General features: G+C 37.2%; 1 protein-coding gene across 1 annotated transcript; it reads right to left on the bottom strand.

The window, feature by feature from the left end:
• Positions 1–13,865: 13,865 nt before the first annotated feature.
• Positions 13,866–23,966, bottom strand: LOC136750604 (carbohydrate sulfotransferase 1). Its single transcript, XM_066705732.1, has 3 exons — positions 23,903–23,966; positions 20,128–20,311; positions 13,866–15,304 (listed from the first exon to the last, which is right to left on the bottom strand). The coding sequence occupies exons 2-3, from the start codon at positions 20,264–20,266 to the stop codon at positions 14,184–14,186; spliced, it is 1,260 nt and encodes a 419-aa protein (XP_066561829.1). The 5' UTR covers positions 20,267–20,311; positions 23,903–23,966; the 3' UTR covers positions 13,866–14,183.
• Positions 23,967–24,784: the final 818 nt, after the last annotated feature.

Raw genomic sequence — 24,784 nt, 5'->3', positions numbered from 1 at the left:
CAGAGCCTTCTGCCAGTGCCAACACATCTTAGAGTCTTTCATAGATAGACTCTGGTGTGATTTGTTTCAGGCTCAGACATGTCTGCTTTTTCTTTTAACAGCATTTATTTGGAGGTGTGATGTCTTGAAAACAGTGTGTACTGTTCTTGTAGATGCGTTGCATTTGTTTCCAACTCTGTCAGCTGTTCAACCAGATCTCAATTTGCCCTCATATTCTGGGCGACCCTACCTCAACTAACGTGGGGTAGTGCAAGACAAGTGTCTGTGAAACTGGAAACTTGTGTTAAATGGATAAATTGATGGTATTGGTTATGACCCAAAATCTTGGATTGTTGACCAAGTGTTGCGGGCAGTAGAAATGTTGTTCTGAATGAGTGTACGAGGGTTCAACACATTTTATTAGTTTTTTTTTCTGAACTAGGAATTCAACTTGTGTATGTGTGTGTGTGTGATTTGCATTAATGTGTGTGTGTGTGTGCTAGTGTGTGTGAGTGTGTGAGACCATGAGTATGTGGGTGGCTATCTTTGTTTTTAGCTGCATGGAAGATTAATCCTATGTTTTATGAATTACTCTGCAGCAAAATATTCCATCCGGAGCATCAGCCAATTCCTGGACTCATCCTTTGTGATAAATTCTCTGTGGCAGCTATCAAGTTACCTGTGAAAATACAGATAATCTGAAAATTGAAATATCACTTTCCGGGTCCTTCTGAAATTAAAGAGACCTCCATTGCTATGGTTACAGTTCACTTCTGGGAGAAGGAGGAAGAGGCTGTGACCTGAACTGAAGCAAACAAGGTTAACGTTTCACAAACTCCCAGCAGAAGCATCACCAGAAGCAAAATTCCTCAATTAATTTACATTCGGTCCTGCAAATGGAGCTGCGGAAAAACAGAGCTACTGTGCTCACTGTATTGCAGGCTGCTGTTGTGTTGCCTGTTTTGTTGGCACTCAAGATTGCAGCATGTCAGGTACAGAGAAACCACATTTGTATCAAACAGGCACCTCCTGTTTGCTTGCTTATGAAAATAAATGGCTTGAATTCGATTTATGGAGTCTGATTTTTGACGGGTAGATTGTGGAAGTTTACTAGAAAAGAGGTGCAGCATAAAGTAAAGGATCAAGGAAATGCTAATTGTAGGGCTCCTTCTGCAAATCCCCTGTACAGCAAGAAAATAAAGCTCAGCCTGGGTCCACTCTGTTGAATATGAATTTCTACAAGGAAAAGTGTGGAGAATGGACTACATCCCATGTCATTTAAATTATGGCTTAGATCCACTTTGTTAGCTTTGAAAAATAGGCAATTCATTTTTGCTGAGGCCATTAAGCTATAAATAGTTACCTTCTTTATAAAATATAGACTGTGTTCAAAATTTAATTTTATGATACCTATTACTTTAAATTGTAATATGGTTAATTACCTCTTGCATTATCTCAGCAATTTAGCAATCGCCATATGCCCCCTTGAAATCAGATTTGCACTAAATGAGGCATACTGGATGGGATCAATTAAGCATTTAATTACTCTAATAATGTTAATTTATGCTTCCTTCTTCACTACTGATAAAAGTGGAGAGGAATCTTTAACCCATTAAGCACATTAATATAAATTTGATACTGCTAGACTGATGTGTACACAGAGTAATTAGTCTGATTGACAATGTGGCAAGCACGGTGAGGTAGGGAGAGACAGCATGTTGCATCTGTCTCCAATTCCAAGGCTCTGTTATCTCCCTCTTTGTGTCACACTATGCCTATTATAAAGTGCGACTCAAGTCATCTAGCTTGATTTCAGTGACGAAGAGGGATTTCAATGGATTGTTCTTGGAATACTGAAAACCCCTTTAACTCAAAGTGCTTATGAAAAGTCTGTGGTGGGCATATCCCCATGATACCTACAAAACAGATAAGTCCTAAATGCAATCATTGGTTTTATGCCATCAAAGGTTTCTTCACAAGCTCCACTGGGTTTCATTCTCTGTGTGTCTTCATCTATTGGTTTAGGGTGTCAATCTTCATTTGCTCCCTTCCAATTTTATTTAAGGTGTGGCAAAAATATTGTTTTGATGCCCAGTGCAATACTATACACCACAATGTAGTATCTGTCATGTGACTGAGCCTCTCTCCATAGCCACACTCTGAGATAAGCCCAGACGTCAATTACAAAAATGTCTTGCAAATTAATCGAAGATATGGTTCTGCTTTTGAAACATGCATGGATCGAGTAAACTGGAAATGTATGTCTATTTTACAAATGCTCTTTAAATGACCTCTGCTATACTCTACATAAATACATTAAAAAAAATCAAGAAGGCTGCTATTATTCCTACAAAAAAATGAACCTAATACAGGTAAAACTGTTTAATTGCATAATGTGTAATTATATAATGTATCATTTTGCATCCAACAATGGTAATAAAACTGCTGACACGCAGAACTGGCACAGCTCATGCAATTGTGTGCATTTGTACTTTAATTACACATTACATTTGGTGTAATCAGGGAAAATACTGTGCTATTACCTTAACACTTCCTCTAATTATTCAACAGTCAGTAAGGATCAAACACAATTTTCTAATCACATTGCTAACTTGACTGCACTGTGCTAATTAACAAAATTAAGCAAAGTCTGTGTGTTCCCTACCCCTTATGGCAGGGGCAGACTGGGACCAAAAAATTGCCCTGGAGTGGCTGCTGGTGAAGTGCGGTCCTGGGGGGGCGGTACTGGCGAAGTGCGGTCCGTGGTGGTGCTCACGAAGTATGATCCTGGGGAAGGGGGAGCATTTGCCAGAATTGCCCGATGGCCAGTCCCCCTATGCCTTATGGAGTACAGCTCAGACTCCTGTAGAGATTGTGACAGGCTTCGATTACAGAGTTTTGAGAATAAACAAAACACAGATTAATACATTAAATGATCTACAGTCATTATGTGATTTTTTGTCTACATTTAGCACACTTATCTAATGTTGTATTTATTATAAATGAATATTCTTTTAAACGGATTTCATGTGTTTGTTTTATGGACCCACTGAAAGCCCAGAGAAGAGTAAAGTCACTATGATACCAGGAATGACTGATACCAGTTTGATATCATTTTTTGCATTTGGTTTTAATGACCTTTTTAGACAAAGAAGACTTCAGTGAGCTTAGCTTGTCGTGTTCAAAATTCTTCAAGGGATCAACAACGTCAATGCACAGTTTACTGTGAGCCCTACATGGAAGCAAAGGCCAGAGGGATTCAATTGAAATGGAGTGCAGGAGATCAAGGATCAAGGATCAAGGAGAAACTTAGATCATTAAGTTGCTAACAGTCAGACTACCCCACACCTCCACCCCTTCTTTTTTTCCCTTTGAGACATATGGCAAAATGAGCTTAACTGATCAGTTGAAAAGAGAGCTACAAACTTAAATCTGACAGAGCTGTGTTTGGAAAGGAGAGATGGTAGGGCCACAAAACTCTCCTGACAGAATCATGCAGGTTAAAGCAAAAGCGGAACATATTTATTTTTTATTAGGTCGCCTATAAGGGAATAAAATCTCTCCTCTTCAAATGGCATTCAATATCAAGGATTTTCACTGACACCATGCTTCGGTGGTACAATGCAGAAGCATCCGTCGTGCTTTAATGATGTAGGCTGAGATAAAGCACAAATACATTTTATAGTTGCCAGTTGTCCCGTGTTTAGGTATAATATAGTATACTTTATATGAGAATTTAAAAATATCCTGTTGCTTGCTAAGTGCCAGGCTACAGTTTCTTTCCATAAATCACATGCTGGGCTTCTATTATTTTACAATTTGATAGCATTAGAAGGCTGCGACATGTGCATTATTACACCCCACCAGCTGCTCCACACAAATTTATCATTGAAGTTAAATAAATAGCAAAATAAACACGTTGACTGTAAAAACACCGGCAGATTACACTGAGGCTGAGTCAGGTTTCTTCCAGCTTTTTACATCAAAGCAAAATAGAAACATAAATAAAACCTGTTTTTCAATGGTGTCATAAACTTTGCTTTATTGGCAGTTTGTATAGCCTTGCAGATGTTTTTAAGGAAAGGGGCAGTTTAATATTTATATATTTTTTATATATATGTCACACACACTTTTTTTTCCTTCTTCAATCCTATTTTTTGTTTTTTTGAGGTTATTCCATAAAATTCTTCTGTTGCAAGAAAATATTACTGAAGTCAGCAGCTGGCTAGAACTGGAGAAATGGTCTCTGTAAGTAGAATAGAAAGGCAAATGGAGTCTCACAAAAGAAACTGACTCCTTAAGATGTGTGTTACTGGTGCCTTTTTTTCTATTATCACTATTTCTCATTTACTCTGGCTACCTATTTCATATCCGTACAGAAGGATGAACCAGTCATCTTAGAAAGTGAATCAAAAGCACAATTTACACTCATGATTTTATCTCTGTGCCTTGAATTGAAGTAAGATGTAGTTGTATGGCAAGCCAAATTGTCATTTAGATATATCTCAAAACACAATTTAAGAAATCTTAAATTGAATTGCAGATATCTCAAACTAACTCCATTTCATGATATCTCAATCTCAAATTGACTTCCTGTTCTATTTCAGATATTTTAAAATAGACAGGAAGTCCATACAAAACATACAGCATTTTCACAGGAAGTCATTTTGAGATATCCTAAAATTACTGTTTTATTTGAGATATCTTGAATTGAATTTGAGATATCTCAAACAGCATAGGAAGTCAATTTGAGATATCTCAAATTGAATTTGAGATATCTCAAATTTAATTTAAGATATCTCAAATGTAATTTGAGATATCTTCAAATAGAATTAATCTGAGATATCTCACATTCAATTTCAGATATCTTAAATGTAATTCAAGATATCTTAAATTACATTTGAGATATCTCAAGATATGACAATCTCTCTAATGACAAGATATGACAATATCTCTAAATGACAATTTGGCTTGCCATAGTAGTTGGGGCAATCGTGTTTTGCTTGATCCTATGGCACACTGTGGCAAGACAAGGCGTGATGTAAAAATGTGCTGATGCTGGCACACAAGAATGATGATACCACTGACTAACTTTCTTAACTGAGTCATGAATCTTGAATTGTTTCGTTCCTCAGTTGGGTCAAAATCAAAATCTTTAACTGAGATGATGACCTAAAGCAACTGGGTGTGTGTCCATTTCAGAGGCAATTAATTTTCTTTACTTGTGCCTTATTTTAAAAGCAATTCCAGTAGAATCAGTCAGTGTGAATTTCTGGCAGTCTGTGAAGATTCAAGGAGATGAGCAGACCTAATAAGGTTTAGATCACATCAGAGATAGGTTATTTAGGGAGATCAAATAAGTTTGGCAATAAGTGAGTGAGTTTCTCTCTCTCTCTCTCTCTCTCTCTCTCTCTCTCTCTGTCTCTCTCTCTCTCTCTTAATTATTCATATATGACAAATCCCAAGCACTGAAACAGAAACACAATTTATTTTATTGTTTCTGTTTGTTTAGTTCCCAGTTGTGAAGGTTCACTGTTATATTAAAAAACAAACCAGAAGCACACTAGAGGGTAGATAGCAAAACACACATGCAGGGGTAAAAATAATCCACGATTACAAATAGATTGCTCTTATAAACTCTTCAATCAATCAATGCTCGCAGGAGTCATATTGGCTCCTGGAATATCTGTACTTGGCAGACCCAAATAAACGCTTGCAGCTCATTCTCATCATAAAACATGCCAACACAAGCACATTTGGAGGAATAATTTGGACTGCACTGCAGGTTCTAAAAAAAAAATACTGAACACCTTTTTTATGAAAAGTGACAGTACGGGAAGAAGTGGTGTAAGATGTTAATTGTCCTACCTTTGGAGTCCATTTGTACAATTGCAGATTAATCATCTTTTTACAGGGCAGTAAGAGTACTAAGAAGAAGAAGTAGCAAAGAATAGCAAAGGCACCAAGTGACATCAGCTTTACTGTAAATAGGTTTATTAAAATATTTTATATACAAATACTTTAGCCGTTAATATTTATAGACACCTATATACAGTATAAAATTAAGACAAAACAAATCATCACATCAACCTAAAAAAAAAAAATATATATATATATACACTCACCTAAAGGATTATTAGGAACACCTGTTCAATTTCTCATTAATGCAATTATCTAACCAACCAATCACATGGCAGTTGCTTCAATGCATTTAGGGGTGTTGTCCTGGTCAAGACAATCTCCTGAACTCCAAACTGAATGTCTGAATGGGAAAGAAAGGTGATTTAAGCAATTTTGAGCGTGGCATGGTTGTTGGTGCCAGACGGGCCGTTCTGAGTATTTCACAATCTGCTCAGTTACTGGGATTTTCACGCACAACCATTTCTAGGGTTTACAAAGAATGGTGTGAAAAGGGAAAAACATCCAGTATGCGGCAGTCCTGTGGGCGAAAATGCCTTGTTGATGCTGGAGGTCAGAGGAGAATGGGCCGACTGATTCAAGCTGATAGAAGAGCAACTTTGACTGAAATAACCACTCGTTACAACCGAGGTATGCAGCAAAGCATTTGTGAAGCCACAACACGTACAACCTTGAGGCGGATGGGCTTCAACAGCAGAAGACCCCACCGGGTACCACTCATCTCCACTACAAATAGGAAAAAGAGGCTACAATTTGCACAAGCTCACCAAAATTGGACAGTTGAAGACTGGAAAAATGTTGCCTGGTCTGATGAGTCTCGATTTCTGTTGAGACATTCAGATGGTAGAGTCAGAATTTGGCGTAAACAGAATGAGAACATGGATCCATCATGCCTTGATACCACTGTGCAGGCTGGTGGTGGTGGTGTAATGGTGTGGGGGATGTTTTCTTGGCACACTATAGGCCCCTTAGTGCCAATTGGGCATCGTTTAAATGCCACGGCCTACCTGAGCATTGTTTCTGACCATGTCCATCCCTTTATGACCACCATGTACCCATCCTCTGATGGCTGCTTCCAGCAGGATAATGCACCATGTCACAAAGGTCGAATCATTTCAAATTGGTTTCTTGAACATGACAATGAGTTCACTGTACTAAACTGGCCCCCACAGTCACCAGATCTCAACCCAATAGAGCATCTTTGGGATGTGGTGGAACGGGAGCTTCGTGCCCTGGATGTGCATCCCACAAATCTCCATCAACTGCAAGATGCTATCCTATCAATATGGGCCAACATTTCTAAAGAATGCTTTAAGCACCTTGTTGAATCAATGCCACGTAGAATTAAGGCAGTTCTGAAGGCGAAAGGGGGTCAAACACAGTATTAGTATGGTGTTCCTAATAATCCTTTAGGTGAGTGTATATATATATATATATATATTCTATAATTACATTTTATGACAAATTTGAAAACAAACATGCCTTGCATTACACATTGTACCAGATATTGGATGGTGTTTAAGGAATATTGTAATCATTAGTTTCCTCTAAAACGCCTTCCAGTTTTTCGATGTCTTCCCTTTAACTGGTTTAAAGAAAACAGGGTGCATACAACAAGCCTGTGGTGAATTGTCCTTCAGGTTGCAATTGGTTAGTTTCTGTGTTTTGGATGGTGGCATAAATATGTTAAAATTACCTTGGATGAGGGCATCTAATTTCTTTGCATGGGGGAAAAAACACAGCCACACTCAAGTAAACATCATACCACAATAGGTAAGACTTATGCAGATACCAAGCTGAAATCTGAATGCTTCAACAGAAGTCTTAAATAAGCATAATCTTATTTTCCCTACTACAATGCCTTGTTTTGCCAGTGGTTAGAATTGTCTAGAAGGTCATGATTAAAGGATTTGTTAATGACTATTAAAAATGCCTTATTTTTTTACTTATTGGAGGAAACCTTGAATTACAAATTCAAATATGCATAACCCTTCCTATATGCAGGCTTATGTCAATGACTGAATTAATGAATAAAAAAATACATAAATAAAATCCATATATAATACATAAGAATAAGATAATGTCTTTATATTGTGATATAATCTAAAAATAAGGAAGCTGTATTTCCAATACATTTATTTCTCCTCGATTCAGTCAGAGATAAGAGAAACATTGTGAATAGTGAATAAGCTGTTTGTTTTAAAGGAGAACTCATGAACTGACAAACCAACCAGTTTTGAACCTGTTTTCCAATACCAACAAGAGATGTCTTTCCTTCAGAATAACAATGAAGCTGACCTGACAAATATACAGATGTGCTCAAATTTGTTGGTACTTACAGCTCATTTAAATAATGCTTCATTCCTCCTGAAAAGTGATGAAATTAAAAGCTATTGCATCATGTATACTTGCATGCCTTTGGTATGTCATAGAATAAAGCAAAGAAGCTGTGAAAAGAGGTGAATTATTGATCATTCTACAAAGCCTCTAAAATGGCCTGGACACATTTGTTGGTACCCCTCAGAAAATATAATAAATAATTGGATTATAGTGATATTCCAAACTAATTAGTTTATTTCATTAGTATCCCACATGTCTCCAATCTTGTAATCAGTCATTCAGCCTATTTAAATGGAGGAAAGTTGTCACTGTGCCATTTGGTATCATTGTGTGCACCACACTGAACATGGACCAGAGAAAGCAAAGGAGAGAGTTGTCTGAGGGGTTCAGAAAGAAAATAATAGACAAGCATGGTAATGGTAAATGCTACAAGACCATCTCATAGCGGCTTGATGTTCCTGTGACAACAGTCGCAAATAATATTAAGAAGTTCAAGGTCCATGGAACTGTAGTCAACCTCCCTGGGCGCGGCCACAAGAGGAAAATCAACCCCAGATTGAACAGAAGGATAGTGCAAATGGCAGAAAAAGAACCAAGGATAACTGCCAAAGAGATACAAGCTGAACTCCAAGGTGAAGGTACGTCATTTTCTGATCGCACCATCCATCGCTTTTTGAGCGAAAGTGGCCTCCATGGAAGAAGACCCAGGAGGACTCCACTTTTGAAAGAAAAACAAATTGCTAAAATGCATATTGACAAACCACAATCCTTCTGGGAGAATGTCCTTTGGACAGATGAATCAAAACAGGAGCTTTTTGGCAAGTCACATAAGCTCTATATTCACAGATGAAAAAATTAAGCTTTCAAAGAAAAGAACACCATACCTACAATGAAACATGGAGGAGGCTCAATTTTTTGGGGGGCTGCTTTGCTGCGCCTGGCACAGGGTGCCTTGAATCTGTGCAGGGCACAATGAAATCTCAAGACTATGAAATCATCAAACCTGAGACAGCTGGAGCAGTTTGCTCAGGAAGGGTGGGCCAAACTACCTGTTAACAGGTGCAGACGTCTCATTGAGAGCTACAGAAAACATTTGATTGCTGTGATTGCCTCTAAAGGTTGTGCAACAAAATATTAGGTTGAGGGTCCCATCATTTTTGTCCATGCCATTTTCATTTGTTTTATTATTTACATATTATGTTAAAAAACAAAATCAAAAGCAAAGTCTGATTTCTATTAAATATGGAATAAACAATGGTCGATGCCAATTACTTTTGTCAGTTTCAATTTATTTCAGAGGAAATTGCATATTCTTCATTTTTTGTGGAGGGGTACCAACAAATTTGAGCATGTCTGTATATACACATATACAGTGAGGGAAAAAAGCATTTGATCCCCTACGGATTTTGTATGTTTGCCCACTGACAAAGAAATGATCAGTCTATAATTTTAATGGTAGGTGTATTTTAACAGTGAGAGACAGAATAACAACAAAAAAATCCAGAAAAACGCATTTCAAAAAAGTTATAAATTGATTTGCATGTTAATGAGGGAAATAAGTATTTGACCCCTTCGACTTAGTACTTGGTGGCAAAACCCAAGATTTGACGGTACATGGCCCCGTCCATCGTCCCTTTGATGCGGTGCAGTTGTCCTGTCCCCTTAGCAGAAAAACACCCCCAAAGCATAATGTTTCCACCTCCATGTTTGACGGTGGGGATGGTGTTCTTGGGGTCATAGGCAGCATTCCTCCTCCTCCAAACACGGCGAGTTGAGTTGATGCCAAAGAGCTCAATTTTGGTCTCATCTGACCACAACACTTTCACCCAGTTCTCCTCTGAATCATTCAGATGTTCATTGGCAAACTTCAGACGGGCCTGTACATGTGCTTTCTTGAGCAGGGGGACCTTGCGGGCGCAGCAGGATTTCAGTCCATCACGGCGTAGTGTGTTAACAATTTTTTTCTTGGTGACTATAGTCACAGCTGCCTCATTAACAAGATCCTCCCGTGTAGTTCTGGGCTGATTCCTCACCGTTCTCATGATCATTGAAACTCCACGAGGTGAGATCTTGCATGGAGCCCCAGACCGAGGGAGACTGACAGTTATTTTGTGTTTCTTCCATTTGCGAATAATCGCACCAACTGTTGTCACCTTCTCACCAAGCTGCTTGGCGATGGTCTTGTAGCCCATTCCAGCCTTGTGTAGGTCTACAATCTTGTCCCTGACATCCTTGGACAGCTCTTTGGTCTTGGCCATGGTGGAGAGTTTGGAATCTGATTGATTGATTGCTTCTGTGGACAGGTGTCTTTTATACAGGTAACGAGCTCAGATTAGGAGCACTCCCTTTAAGAGAGTGCTCCTAATCTCAGCTCGTTACCTGTATAAAAGACACCTGGGAGCCAGACATCTTGCTGATTGATAGGGGATCAAATACTTACTTCCCTCATTAACATGCAAATCAATTTATAACTTTCTTGAAATGCATTTTTCTGTTTTTTTTTTTGTTTTTCTGTCTCTCACTGTTAAAATACACCTACCATTAAAATTATAGACTGATCATTTCTTTGTCAGTGGGCAAACGTACACAATCAGCAGGGGATCAAATACTTTTTTCCCTCACTGTAAATATTAAAGCCCAGTATGGGTTTGATCTGATTGTATTGAGAAAAAAGGACCCTAATTTATATGGAACAGACACACGTTCCTTTCCTCAACCTTCCTTTGCATGCAGTCATATTATAGTATAGGTATGTTAAGACAGTGTGTAAACAATTTAAAAGACGGGAAACATACAAACACCTTAGATGTACAAAGTCACCATTTCCTAGACATACTTCATAGGGGTTGTTAAACTCACATTTTTAATGTCTGTTCCCCTTTTATTGTTTTAGAATTGCTTTCACTACTCCCAAGAATTGTATGTATGTGTTTTTTGTTTTTCTTGGACTACAGCAGACTATGTCCTTGGTTACAGGAGATAAAAATAAAATACAATCACATTTGTTCAGGGAGTAGAGACTACAACTCCTGAGTACAGAATCGGTTCTCTGAAAGGCCTTGATTTTGACATTGCCATTGCGTACATTTCACTGCAGCTTACTGCCAGGTGCACTCTACCAATTTGCATCGCATTTAATACAAGTTTGCTGCCTTCTGATATCCCTTTGCCCATCCTAGAGAAAAACAAAAGTCTTCTTCATCAGTTACAGATAACCTGCTAATTAATCCTCAAGGCCAGAGCAGGGAAGGAGTCTAGAAACATTTCATTTCAAGTGAATTTGACTCACACTACATTCAAGCACATTGGTAACGGTGCCTTATCCAAGATGATTTTCTATGGACTCCGCAGCCCATGCCAGCACTCTAATGGGGTCCTCTGAGCCAGCCAAGAAATAAGCAGAAGGCATCATGATTAGGAGTGGATGGTATAGCTTAAATACCAAAACATTAAAAAAGGTTATCTTTCAAGTAAAAAATGTCACCCAAAGGGGGATGGGCTTAGCCTGACACCATGGACCCTCACCAAATATATTGTCAACCAAAGCTGCCTATTGGCCACTCCATGTGTCACACAAGCAGCCTCTTCATGTTCCCGCTTGTATAAATGATTCTGCGTTGAGTAGCTCCTCCTCTTTTTGCTGGAAGTCAAAAGACTCCCGCACTACCTTGCAACCTTTGGATAGCATTCTCTTTTTCAGATAACCGGGGTAGCATTCACAAGTTATCATTCTCCAGACTTCTCAATTTTTAAAGTCTTTTTTGTTGTTTGTTTTTTCCAGATTTTTTACTGTAGATAAAGGCTACCTCGCACTAGATATAGAAAACTCAGATGAATGGCCATGTCAGTTTATGAAGCATGAGCACAATCATTTTGCAACATGAACAGGTAATCAGAACAGATCACCTGAAAGGCATTGCTGTTGGTGTATGAGAATATGAAGGGCCTGTCAAAAATCTACCAAAAAAACACAAATAAATTGTGTAAATACTGATGGTAAAAAAATAATGTAGCATAGACAGACAATGTTAGTGCTATGCCTACTAAGAAAAGGAAAACTATCATTAACCCATTTGAGACATTATGTCAATGTTTTATAACCTCCCTGAAAATGAAATATTACAGTGAATGTTTTAAATTTAGTTTCTATTACCATTTATAATGAAGTGTCACTTGCCCACTCAGTCAGAAATTTGATGATTTTTTTGCTTTTTGAGACAAGATATGCCAAAACCTGGGCAATGAGTTGCTGGTTCTTTTAGATGCAAATGGTGAAAAGAGAAGAAGAGGTGTGTATGATAAGGGAATTAAAATAACTATTAAAAGGAGATCAATTGTGACCATGTATCAATGATTATGCTTGATATAGAAGGGCATTCTTATAGGGAAATGCCCAGAAACAGTCAGTTTTGCATAACTGAGTGCAAACTACAGTCAACAGATACAAAAACTTCTAAAGAAACATTCATTCATGCCAGGTGAACACACCTTGAATATTTTTGGATGCAGACCCATGAGAATACTGGGTGGTATGGCTACTGCACTAAAGGTAAAAAAAAAGAAAAAGGCAATATAAAAAATACCAATATTAAAAAAACATTATACAGGCTCTTCTTTAAGTCATTTTCTTTCCAGATTTTCAACTGTAGATAAAGGCTACCTCACCACCTCACGTAAAGGCTACCTGGAGATAGACAAGTCAGATGAATGGCCATGTCAGTTTATGAAGCATGGGCACAATCATTTTGGAAAATGATATACCATCAGAACAGATCACTTTAAAGGCAGAGATGTTAGCGCATACGAATATGAAGAGTCTTGGAAATAAGACGCTGAGATACAAATGGCCACAAAGATGACCAAGTCTTCATCACTTCACTGCCCTCACAAGTTATCTATTATGTTCAATATTACACAATTATTAAATTAATAAAAAAGCTGATGTACAAAATGATAATAACCAATTTTTTGGAAAGTGATCATATTTAATACAAGTGTCTGAGATGGCTTCAAGAAAAGTACTGACTGCATTTATTGATAGATTGATTTTAAATTAAAATAAGTATTATTGTGATTAGACACAAGTATAAGGCCAATTGAAGCAAAGCCACAACTGAAAATGCACTCTAAAAGTAAAATAATTGTAATATAAATAATGGTGATAATAATGTTGTATACTCATCAGGGGTGCAACAAGGGGGGTTTTGGGTGAGTGTGCTATAGACCCCATCCCCAAACTAACAAAATAAAAATGTCCCAGCATAAATGCAGTAAAACACATTTTGCCAAATACTTTGATTGTTATAAAGCAGCCTACGGCTTTTAATAAAGTTGGATGTGTGTGTTGTAAAACACTTCCATATTACTAATGTCAACCTACTAAGCGTTGGTCACATGATCACTCCATCCAATGAAAGAGATGAGATGATCTCCCGACTTGATTTATGAGTAAGTGATCTCAATTCTTATTATTGGCCTATATGATTACTGTTTTCGTGATCAATATTATCATTCCCAAATGACAGAATTCATTAAATACTATTATAATAATAATAATTATTATTATTATTATTATTATGATTATTACTACTACTACCCCATCAGTAACCCCAACCCCCCCTCCCCAATTTGCTTTTTATTTTTTCCTGCTGCTTGCACCCCTGATACTGATGAGTATGGCTATATGGTTGTATGGATTGATGGAAGGATCCAGTCACCTGAGTTTCACACAAGTGAAAGCTTTAGGATTAGTTTGATATTGAAAAGTATGCTTCTTTCAATAGCTAACTAACTAGAATGTAATTATTTAAAAATGCACAGTTTGACAGGTCTTTTGATCAATAAACCACTCAGACAACAAAAATACAATATTTTGGATTGAAGGGCAGTACTGAAGAGGTCTGACATGTCTTTACATAGCACAATATGATAGTAAAAAAAAAAACTCATGAAAATGGCAAAAAGGTTCTGGGCTCAACTAAACTGTTGGACATATTCCTCAGCTCAGTCACAGAATTCACAATCTTGTACCCTAGTAAAGATAATGTATTATTACAAAGACTTTGGACTGTCTGGACAATGTCAAAAGCTAGGTTTAATCTCCAGCTTTCAGCAGTGGCTTTAGAGTTTCTGGTTGTTGAAAATTTGTAATTCCCTTCTTGAGCCGCGCTTCTGTTGGTGTTGTGTATTATCCATGTGCGGACCTTTTCATCCATTTCAAGGCCAATAAACTTGTAAATGTCTTTGGCCTTGTCCTCTGGGTTCCTAGCTAAGTCCTCATACCTAACTAGCAAGTACTTCCCTTTCAGCCACGACGGTTTTTGAAAGCCCGTTTCGGCCGAGTCAGACAGATCCTGGCAAGTCCGGGTAATCTGGGCGAGATCCACATAGTGGGGCCTTCTGCCAGTGGCGTTCCATATTTTCCAGGCTCGGAACTGATCCATGAAAGCGACCATCCTTGATGCTAGAATCCCGCGAGGGTCCCTCACCAAGTGTACGATCTTCAGGTTTAGTCTAGGATCTTCTGACAATATCCTCAGGTCTTTGATCTCAGGGATGCGAACGGTTTTGATGGCCATGTAGCCTCTGTCCTGGCAGGCCTTAGACGCCAGAGTGAGGTTCAGGGTCCGGCACTTTTTCGAGCACCAGAACTCATCGGAATCCTGTGCGTCACGGCTTTCCTCGCACACCGGGGGAGAGCATAAGGCACTGTTGGATCCCCTCCGGAAGAAGGAGCTGGTGACATGGTCCTTGGGCTCCGGTTTGATGTAATTCTCCAAGAAATAGAAGTCACAATTGTACAGGTTCTGCAAGAGGTCCCTGTATGCCCCAAGCAGGGCTCTGCGGTCCAGTATTTTCCGAAGCCTCGTGCTGGAGTTGGTGAATGCCTGCTGGACATGGTAGAGGGGTTCGAAGAGATAAAATATGTCAGGATGTTGGTTAAACAGCTGTCCAGTGAAGGATGAGCCACTTCTAGTGGTAGCAAAAAGAATTATGTGTTTCCTGTTCTGAGAGTTGAAGGGACCAAATGACAATCCATCATCGCAGAGGGATCTCCACGTGTACTCTGTAGGGAAGAAGACAGAGTAGTCAGGTGAGATATATTAACAAAAGGTATATTATTTACAAAACTATTATTACTATTATTTACAAGCTAATAAGTTATGGAACTCATATAACCACATATGCTTAACACAATGATTCAAATGTATTGTTTTTTTCTTTCCATTATTGGTTTAATTTATTTTAATTTAAAAAAGTTGCCCTGTGATGAAATCCCGTCCAGGAATTGCAATTGGATAGTTATACAGCCTTCCAGGTTTTGAAAGATAGTTTTTAATTTGTTTCCCCCAGCAAAGAATCACAGCTAGAGAAATAGGATTGTTGTGAATGTGAACAGAACCAGAAAGGGTGTTTACTCATGCTGTAGTAGAGCATATAAAAATAGCTGTAGTGAGATCATTATGGAAGCAGATTTCTCAAAGAGTTACAGTGAATATAATCATTTCTGATTGGGAAAAATATTAACATTTGTAATTATGTACCCTGGGAGATACAGCTTTTCTGTGTTGTGACACTGTATTTGTGTTGAGAAAGTGCAGTGCATTTCAAAGTGTACTAATGAATGTCATATACTTGTTAAATCTACATTAGCTGGATTAAAAAAATTCTGATTGTTGCACTTAAATTGTTATGAAAATAAAAATATATTCAGGAAGACAGCTTCTGGCTTAACTACAGGTTCAGGAGATAACTGTATGATATAAGCACTGTGCCGTGTATGCCAAAAAAAATTAAAATAATATTGATAGGCCTTGTCTTATCACAAATGATTAACACATATTAATTGGGATTAATTACTTCGGGTTCACAAAGTCAACTTCAAACATTTTATTTGTGTCTCTGTTTGGTAATATATAATCTTTGAGTCCCCTGGTTTCCTAAGCTCTGATCCAATGTTTCCACTGTTGTGATCAGCTCTTATGCTTTCCCTGCCACATCGCTTTGTGTTTGCTTCCAAGATGCAGCGTCCTTGTGTTAGCTTGCTAACAACAAACTTCCAGTCGCTTTTTCCCCCCTCTATCTGAAATAACATCAAAGGGAACACATTTCAAGATACAGGACTGTCTGATTGGAAAGAGACTGATGACATTAAAACTCCTAAGATGAGTAATAGAAAAGAACTGCCTTGGGAAGAGCATTGCACAGCTGCAGCTACAAGGGGTTATGCCCACACTACCAAAATCAGTAAAGCACATCTGCCAAAAGCAGCCCTGTGAAGCTCAGCTCAGAAGATAATAAAACCCTCGAGTAAAAATAGCACCGAATGATATCAACAGAGTAGTCCAACATCAAAATTTTCACAACAACACCAAGACGCAGACTGTATCATAGCCACAATTAACCCAGGAAAACCAGTAGATGGAGATCTTATTGAATCGAATGTCCTGAAATATATAAGCATTTATTTCCATGAATTGCTCAAATTTCTTATCTGGCCATGAACTAACCGGTGGCATAAGCTAAGCTGCAAAAACAAGAAACATAATTAAAAAAATAAAATAAAAATGTAAAGATGTGAATTTGTGCAACTTTCAAGCAGTTCATGGTGCTGTCTGTACTATTGGCACGTACACATATTTATTATCAGCAATTGCTCTCAAGAACAAGTATTTTATCTTCCCATCGATTTGAACAATCTTTACAAAGAACCTTCTATGACAAGCAGGAATCCAGCGTCTCCATTTTTCTGTTCTTAATGGTATTTAGAATAGACATAATGAGGAAAAGACTTTGTTTGAGAATGATGATGATGATTAAGGCATTTAGTAGATGCCTTTATCCAAGGTGACTTACATGTTTTATTAAGCAGTGCACTACAATTATGCAACATTACAGGTGGTTGCACCATCACTGCATATAAAAAATAGGAACATATGACAGAGAATAACATTAAGTTATAAACAGTAGCTTTTTATGGCAGAAATCACATCATTCAAAGCAGTACAGCGTAGACGATGAGTAGAAGCAAATATATTTCTTCATCGCATTTTCAGGCATGTTTCTGAAAAGTCCAGGCATGTTCTTTATTTTATGCATTTGTTTGCCTTGCTGTGGTTATATATATATATATATATATATATATATATATATATATATATATATATATATATATATATTTCCCTTTCCTGGGTATTGATCAAATGCAGATCAATTTGTGGAATAGACAGACCATTTGACAATTAGAAGTAAATTTTAAACTGTGGGAATTTCCACCACAGCATGCAAGCATCAGCACAGACAGTTAAACTCAGACAGGTATTTTACTAATGTACATCTTTCTCAATTGAAAGCGGTGAAATGATAAAGGAAGGAACATACTTTTTTGCTTGATCTTTGTACCGAAGCTGCCGACCAGGCCCAATGATTTGACTCCAGGGTACCCAGGCATGAACAATGCACATAGCATCTCCACCGAGTCCTGACACTCTACATATAACAGTATGGCACAGGCGAAGACCAACCACTGCTCACCTGTCAGTTTGAATTGTTAATATGTTATATATAATATTACACACAATGTTTGCTTTTCTGTTTCAGTTTTGCTTTCTCTGTTCAGTGTTACAATAGTAGTGTATATCCAAACATTTTAGAAATGGCTTTCACCCGGCCACCACCACCCATTTAACATATAACTTTAGATTCTCTCAGGAAACTTATTTTCCCTGTTGCTTTGTTCGCTTGTTGTTTCTTCTTTAGAACAAAGACCCCAGGTGATGAGAAAGTACTGCCAGGGTTTGATAGTTATAAAATCAGACATAACAAGCCAGCCTATAAAACTGAACATGTCACTTGTCAAATTCAAAAGCCCTGTTGTTTATAGCTGTTTACCGAATAAAAACCTGTTACTGAATTTAGGACAATTTACAGTTAAATGACAAATGGCTCCCACAGTCCTCTAAAAGTGTGGAAGTGACATCAAATGAGTTCTTCCCTGTTTGCTAATTGACATGCAATTTTTTTATTGATGAATCCAGATATACTAATACAAATTAGTCTGATTTTACATTTTAATCTCACTGATCTTTCTTTTGTGGGACCTGGCGATCATTTAATTAACTGTCTGTGTCAGTCACAGTAATGCCGACAAGATTGAAACCACTTCTGAAGCCCAGTGGAATTGTACATTAACGCCTACAACACACAAAGTGACTTCCATGCAACAATATCACCAGCAACCAATGATGCAACATGCAGAAACAAGTGTTTTCTAAAGGTATTTACAAGTTGAAAAATGTTACCAGTGTTACCTTGACTTCATCATCAAGCATCATCTAAATCAATGTTTTGTAATAATTTACATGAAAATGCAAGCACAATTGTTCTGAAGGAGAGATCTTGATTTACTTGATGTTTTATTTAAAAAATATAAAACAGACAGCTGTGGGTAATTGTTTGAGTCTACATGGAATGAGAAGTGTGTGTCTATTATTTGTTTAGTTTTTTGTCTAAGGTTACCTCCTGCCAAACCTGAGTCCTTGAATCTAGCTATTTCCTATTGTAGCCTACATGTTATGGCTGAATAAACAATTATTTTGGCCCTCTGCTGGAATATATTAATAAAACAACTGAATATGGCTTGAAACACAGCACCAAACTAAGGTCTCACATGATATTTCTGAAAATACCATGCAAATGTTCCCCTGCATCTTATTACATCTTCCAAATGATTTGTTTGCATTAACATATAGCAAACTTTATTTAAATACAATGTTGTTTTTACTCAGATGCCGATGACATAATGTTAATTGCCTTTTAAAATATATCAGATTTTTACATATTTAATTACCCTCTTATTAGAGTACTATATATCATTATTAATTATCAATTAGTTAACTTTCAATAAACAGACATGGTCCTTCATGGTCTGTACTGAAGAAACGTGAACATCAGTGTTTTTAATTTACATTATGTTGTTGTTTAGTGATTTTCAACAAAATATACAAATAAAAATCAAAAATAAAATAAAATCTTTACATGCTGAGGTATTTTCTTTGCAATTTTCTAACAAGTTTATAAAACCTATATGAGAGTAGTGCAAAAATCACATTGAGGCTGTCCCTTAACACTATATTTTAAATTGTATTTGAAATTAAGGTCTGTGTTTACAATCAGTCATAAGAGATTAATGGCCTTTTGAGCCAGCTTCTTTGTTCTTACGCTGGTTGCTTACAGCTCTTAAAACTTCCTATGTAGAAGAAGGCGGATAGTTATTTTCACAAGGAGGCGAGTGGCGTTTTCTCTGCCTACACTTCACTTGCAGAATAATACTTTTTTTTTTAAATACAGAGAGCACTGAAATACATAGTCATGACATCTCATCTATGATTATGTGGCTGCATTAAAATATCTAAATTAAATAATATAGCAACTTCAGGGAAACTGAGAAAAGAACCCACCCCATGAGATTTGACCAGTTTCTACAACACTCCCACGGGTGGCAGACTGGTTTGCACAGACTCAGATTTAATGTAAAAAAGATGCTATACTGTATATGTAGTATACAAAGTACACATGTGTACAGACCTTCTTATGGAGAAAAATAATATTAATGTTAAGGCTTTGATGCATAACTCCAGGGCTTCAGACTTTCAGTCCAACCCGAGTTCCTAGTACCTAATGCAACCAATCATTGTCCTAAGAATGGTAACCCCTTTTGGTAAGCTACAGAATATTTTAGAGATGCGGGCCCTCTGGGGCCACAGATGTGTGCACACTGAGCTAAGTTAAGGGAGACAGACTCTGAAACTACATAATGGTGCCCACACTGAGTCCAGCATCACTCCAAACTGCAGGCCAGCAGGCTGTTGTCCCTCCCTGCTTCTTTACCTTTTAGTTCTCTGTGCTGGCAGTGATGACTGCCTTGGCAGGGGGAGCTGAAAGAATCTCTGAGAGAGCGAATGGCAGTGTACTGGATCCCCAGTGAGGCGCACACCAGCAGCAGCACTGTCTTCCAGGAGCACTCCATCCTCTCAGCCACATTGGAGCCCCCTGGCAGCCTACATTCTTCACTCTGGAAGAGAACAGAAAGGACAGGGATAAACTGTAGGTAATACATGAGCCAACCAACAAAAACACAATAGCATGGATACCATTGTATCACAGGACTTTCTTTTTCTTTTCTTTTTGAATGGGTCTCTTCATCATAGTTTAGATTTAATTAGAATATAAATATATAGTCTTCTTTCACAAAGCTGACATGTCTTAAATCAATAATGTATGCAACACAGAGCTTCTCAGTGTGATATCTGATGAAAACATTTGATCCAAAAATTATAATCTGGGGTGGGATTTCAGAGGTATTTCCTCTCCTTCAGTTTGGGATCTAAAATGATATGGCCGCTGGCTCATTATCTCTTTATATAAGTTACTATAATCTATTTGTACAACATGTTTATAGATGTAAACAGCTTGAAAAGAGAACAGGTGTATACTCATTGTAACCAAGGACTGCTGCCAAAATTAAAACCACATATCAATCCTCTAGGTCTTGTCTTGTTGCGTTTTTAATTTGCACATTGGCAGGCAGCTGGAATTAGCTGTGATGTGTGATCTTTATGTTCTTAAAAATAGAACCTCGTCCAAGTAAAGATCCAAGCTTTTCTATTTCCAAAACCGATCGATGTGTGCATGGGCATAAAAAAAAAACTGCAGGTAAGTCATCATAACAAAGTCAATGACCAATGAAAATCACTGAAAAATGCTAATCATGACAGATAATGTTTTCAGTGTGAAACAAATGCAAGCAATAAGTTACCGTAAATCTGGTGTGCTTGAATGTAATTCATCTGTATCTTTTGTATATGTATCATACAGTAATATTACTTAACATTTGATATTATAAATATTATATTATTATTAGAAATCTCATAATTGTTCAAATAACAATCACACTTGATAATAAGTGTTAACATTTGAGTAAAACCACCACGATGAAGAATATATTGCAAAACAAAAATTAAATAGAAAAGTTCCAGCACCATGGCAATTCATCTGGTTTTCAAATCAGTGCAAAAAATGTGTGCTCATTTGTAGTTGTCTCCCTGAAAGCAGCTGTTGATCTAATGTGTGGGTGCGAACTACGTTTGTTTTTATTTCCAGTCTGTATTAGAACTTGAAAATACAGCATTTTCTTTCTTGCTGAGGCAAAATATGACACGTTTACAGATTAAAGCACTAAAGATGGGAAAGTACTCTTTAAACCTCTACCTGTCTACTAAACTGAGTGGCTGTAAGGATATCATGAAAAAAAAATCTTTAGAACTTAACATCTGCTTAGTGTCCATAAGGTACTTTTAAAATCTCTTCCTTCTATCACTTACTTCTATGAGTCACAATTAAAGAGTTTATTATACTTTTTATATATATATATATATATATATATATATATATTATTATTATTTTTTTTTTTTTTTTTAAGACAAATACATTAATTAAATAATTCAGTTGCACTAAAATACAATAGGAGGCCTTTTAGTTAATCACCATGTTTGTAATGTATTAAGCCCATTTTGAGGCATGACAGACTGGCCTATTGAGACAAGGCAATCTGAAGCAACTGCTAGAGTGGTGATGGAGGAGGAAGGAGCAACTCTGCAAACATTGGGAAGGTCAAACTCTTTACCTGTGTTAATACCCAGGCAGGGCTTTGGGAACGTAGCATGTCTCTCTTCGACTTTTCTAACCTCCAAGTAAATAAATACATTAGACCCTCATAATGGCCATTGTCCAGCCATCAATCTTTCTTCAGGAAAATGTTCTCCGGCAGGTTTGGGGTTCATTTATTCTGGAAGATCGCTGTGGCTGCACTGAGAGGATATGGGTGAACAGTAATGCAGTATATAATGCAGCTTTGTTTAGGCGGTTTATCCATAAGGAAACCATCTAGGGTAGAAAAAAAACATTTTAAAAAACGAACACACAGCTCATTTCCAAATGTTTCCCAGGCGCCTTGGGTTAAAATCAACACTATTCTCTGCTGGAACTGAACCAGTGACCTAGAAATCACAGGCAGACCATATGCCTCTGCCACTACATTGAGCCACATAGCTGGATCTGCAACCTCCTCTGTTAAAGTCCACTAAAATGTAATTGCACAGTACCCCCAGGAACCCCAGGTACTGTATTGCATGTGTAGGGAAATCAGATATTTCAGCTCACTTCCAGGTATGAACATACTCCTCTGACATTCAATTGATAGGACTCTTATGTCGTATTGCTTGGCTACTGCCCCTCTGGTCATTCTTATTTAAATACTATCCTGCAGGAAATAGGATATTTTCTGAAGACTCTTCTTTAGTGCTGAAAAATGAATTCACATCTCACTCAAACTTACTGTAGCAGACATCTCGTGGGAGAAACCAAACAGTGGAAATAATCAACAAATTTTGCTTGGTTTTACATAAACAACAAATATCTGTATTCAAAAGAAAAGGAAACCCATTTACTGGTTTCTAACTGTATGTACCTGTGTCATGTGTTTGTATTTATTCTTGATACTCATGACTGAGATTGAGTAATGATGCTTATTTAAATATCTATTTACAAATCTGCATGGGCAGGGTTTGATTATTTATGATAATGAACATTTAAATATGAAAATAAGACACGTATGTGCCCTGCACTGAAAATAAATTAAAAAATCTCATGTAACTCGTATCCTAGCAACAGGCAGCACACTTTTAAAACTATATGTTTTCAATATTTCTACTTGTGTGGGACCTATTCACTTCTAAGTGTAAAGTAATTATAATGCGTAAACACTAAAGTGTTTAAATATGTCAATTGTAAATAACCAACGCATACAAATATTATAAGAATGCAATCAAACCATTAGTATACGCGTTCATTTCAGCCTGGGAAAAGATCACTGTGAAACTGATGCTAATATTACAAATATGTAACCAAACGTGCAATCGCATTCGTTTAATGTCAATTAAATTGCCTTTAATTAGTCATTATACCATATATATAAGTTAAGAAGAGGATGAAAAGGAAAACTATCTCGGTATATTGCTTTTTATCTATCCATTCATAAGCAAGACAAATACCCCTCCGATTCGAGGTTTCTCAAGCACCAAAGTTCAGTTGTTTTCCTACACGACCGACAAGCACAGCATAGAATCTGCGTTAATACTATATATTAAAGATTATTAGCGTCTCATTATATTTATTATTATTATTATTATTATTATTATTATACGCCAACAGCCAACACATTGGTTAGCTGTAGCTTATTGTTGAAATCTGCTTCCACCGTGGGAAAAATAAAGGTCAGTCAAATGCAGTTTGACCAACGTAAAGTATAAAATAAGTACTTTTCATTTAACAAAACGCAGATCTGTCTAAACACTGTTTTCTTGTTTAATTGAGTCCTGTATAAACTTTATAAATACTTCGCGTATTCAGACTTTATTATGATTAAATGACATATTTTTGAATTTATTTATTTAACTTTAAAGCCTTAAAGCATGCGCACGAATAATAAAAACCTATTGCTGTTCAGGGTGTTCTTCGAGTTTTGAAGCAGTGTGTTTAGTTATTTGATCTTACTCTGCGCATTATCCACATTTTCAGAGAGAGACGAAACACATGCATATCTTACCCGGCTCTTGGTTTGAAATCATCCACAATCTACCATGTGCCTGCAGACCCCCAGTTAATCCACATCTTCCTGCCTCGGCTATGTACTTGTTTAAATACTCCTCCGTGCAGAAGACAGTGAGAAGTGTCCAATAGCGGAGGAGCAGCAGCAACCCAATAGCAACAGGGGAGTCCTCTCACAAGGACCGGGAGGAGAGTAAGCCAGGACTGACTGCCAGTGCAGGAACCGGCAGCTTACACACAGCTGTACATTTAATGTGTGCCAGGGAGGCTATAACAGTAAATAATGCAAACGCATCGTTCCTGTTTTCGGTCCTAATCATTATAGGTTCAAACTGCAAAGACAAACAAATGTGCTGATACCCAGTCTTTGACGTAAAGTAATTGAACTTTGAGTGTACTCCCATGTATGATATTAACAATGGCATTGCCCCTTTAACAGTGAATTTGAAAAACACAAATATATATATATATATAATATATATATATATATATATATATATATATATATATATATATAAATATATATGTGTGTGTGTGTGTGTGTGTGTGTGTGTGTGTGTGAAAGTGGAAGAACGAAATCATTCGCCAGATGGTCATGTATATACATGTGAACATAACAAAATTATTAATCTTGATAATTAATTCAGGCAACACTACAAAATACTCTGTAAAGGAGTATGTAAGTATGATCAGACACACTGACCTTTTGTCACTAACTCTTGAAAAGTGTTAAATTGTGACTAGCTAGTAGCTCATGATGTTTACTTGCAACTTCAGTAAAAGAGTTAGAGAATAAGAAACAGGTGCAAGTGAACACGGTAAGTGTTCTGCACATTATTATTAAAAGTAATACATCAATAACAAACCTGGACAAATACCT

This window comes from Amia ocellicauda, chromosome 5 (genome assembly GCF_036373705.1).
Source record: "Amia ocellicauda isolate fAmiCal2 chromosome 5, fAmiCal2.hap1, whole genome shotgun sequence".
In the NCBI taxonomy this organism is placed as follows: Eukaryota; Metazoa; Chordata; class Actinopteri; order Amiiformes; family Amiidae; genus Amia; species Amia ocellicauda.
Note: the sequence above shows the minus strand (reverse complement) of the source record. Positions and strands in the feature narration are given on the sequence as shown.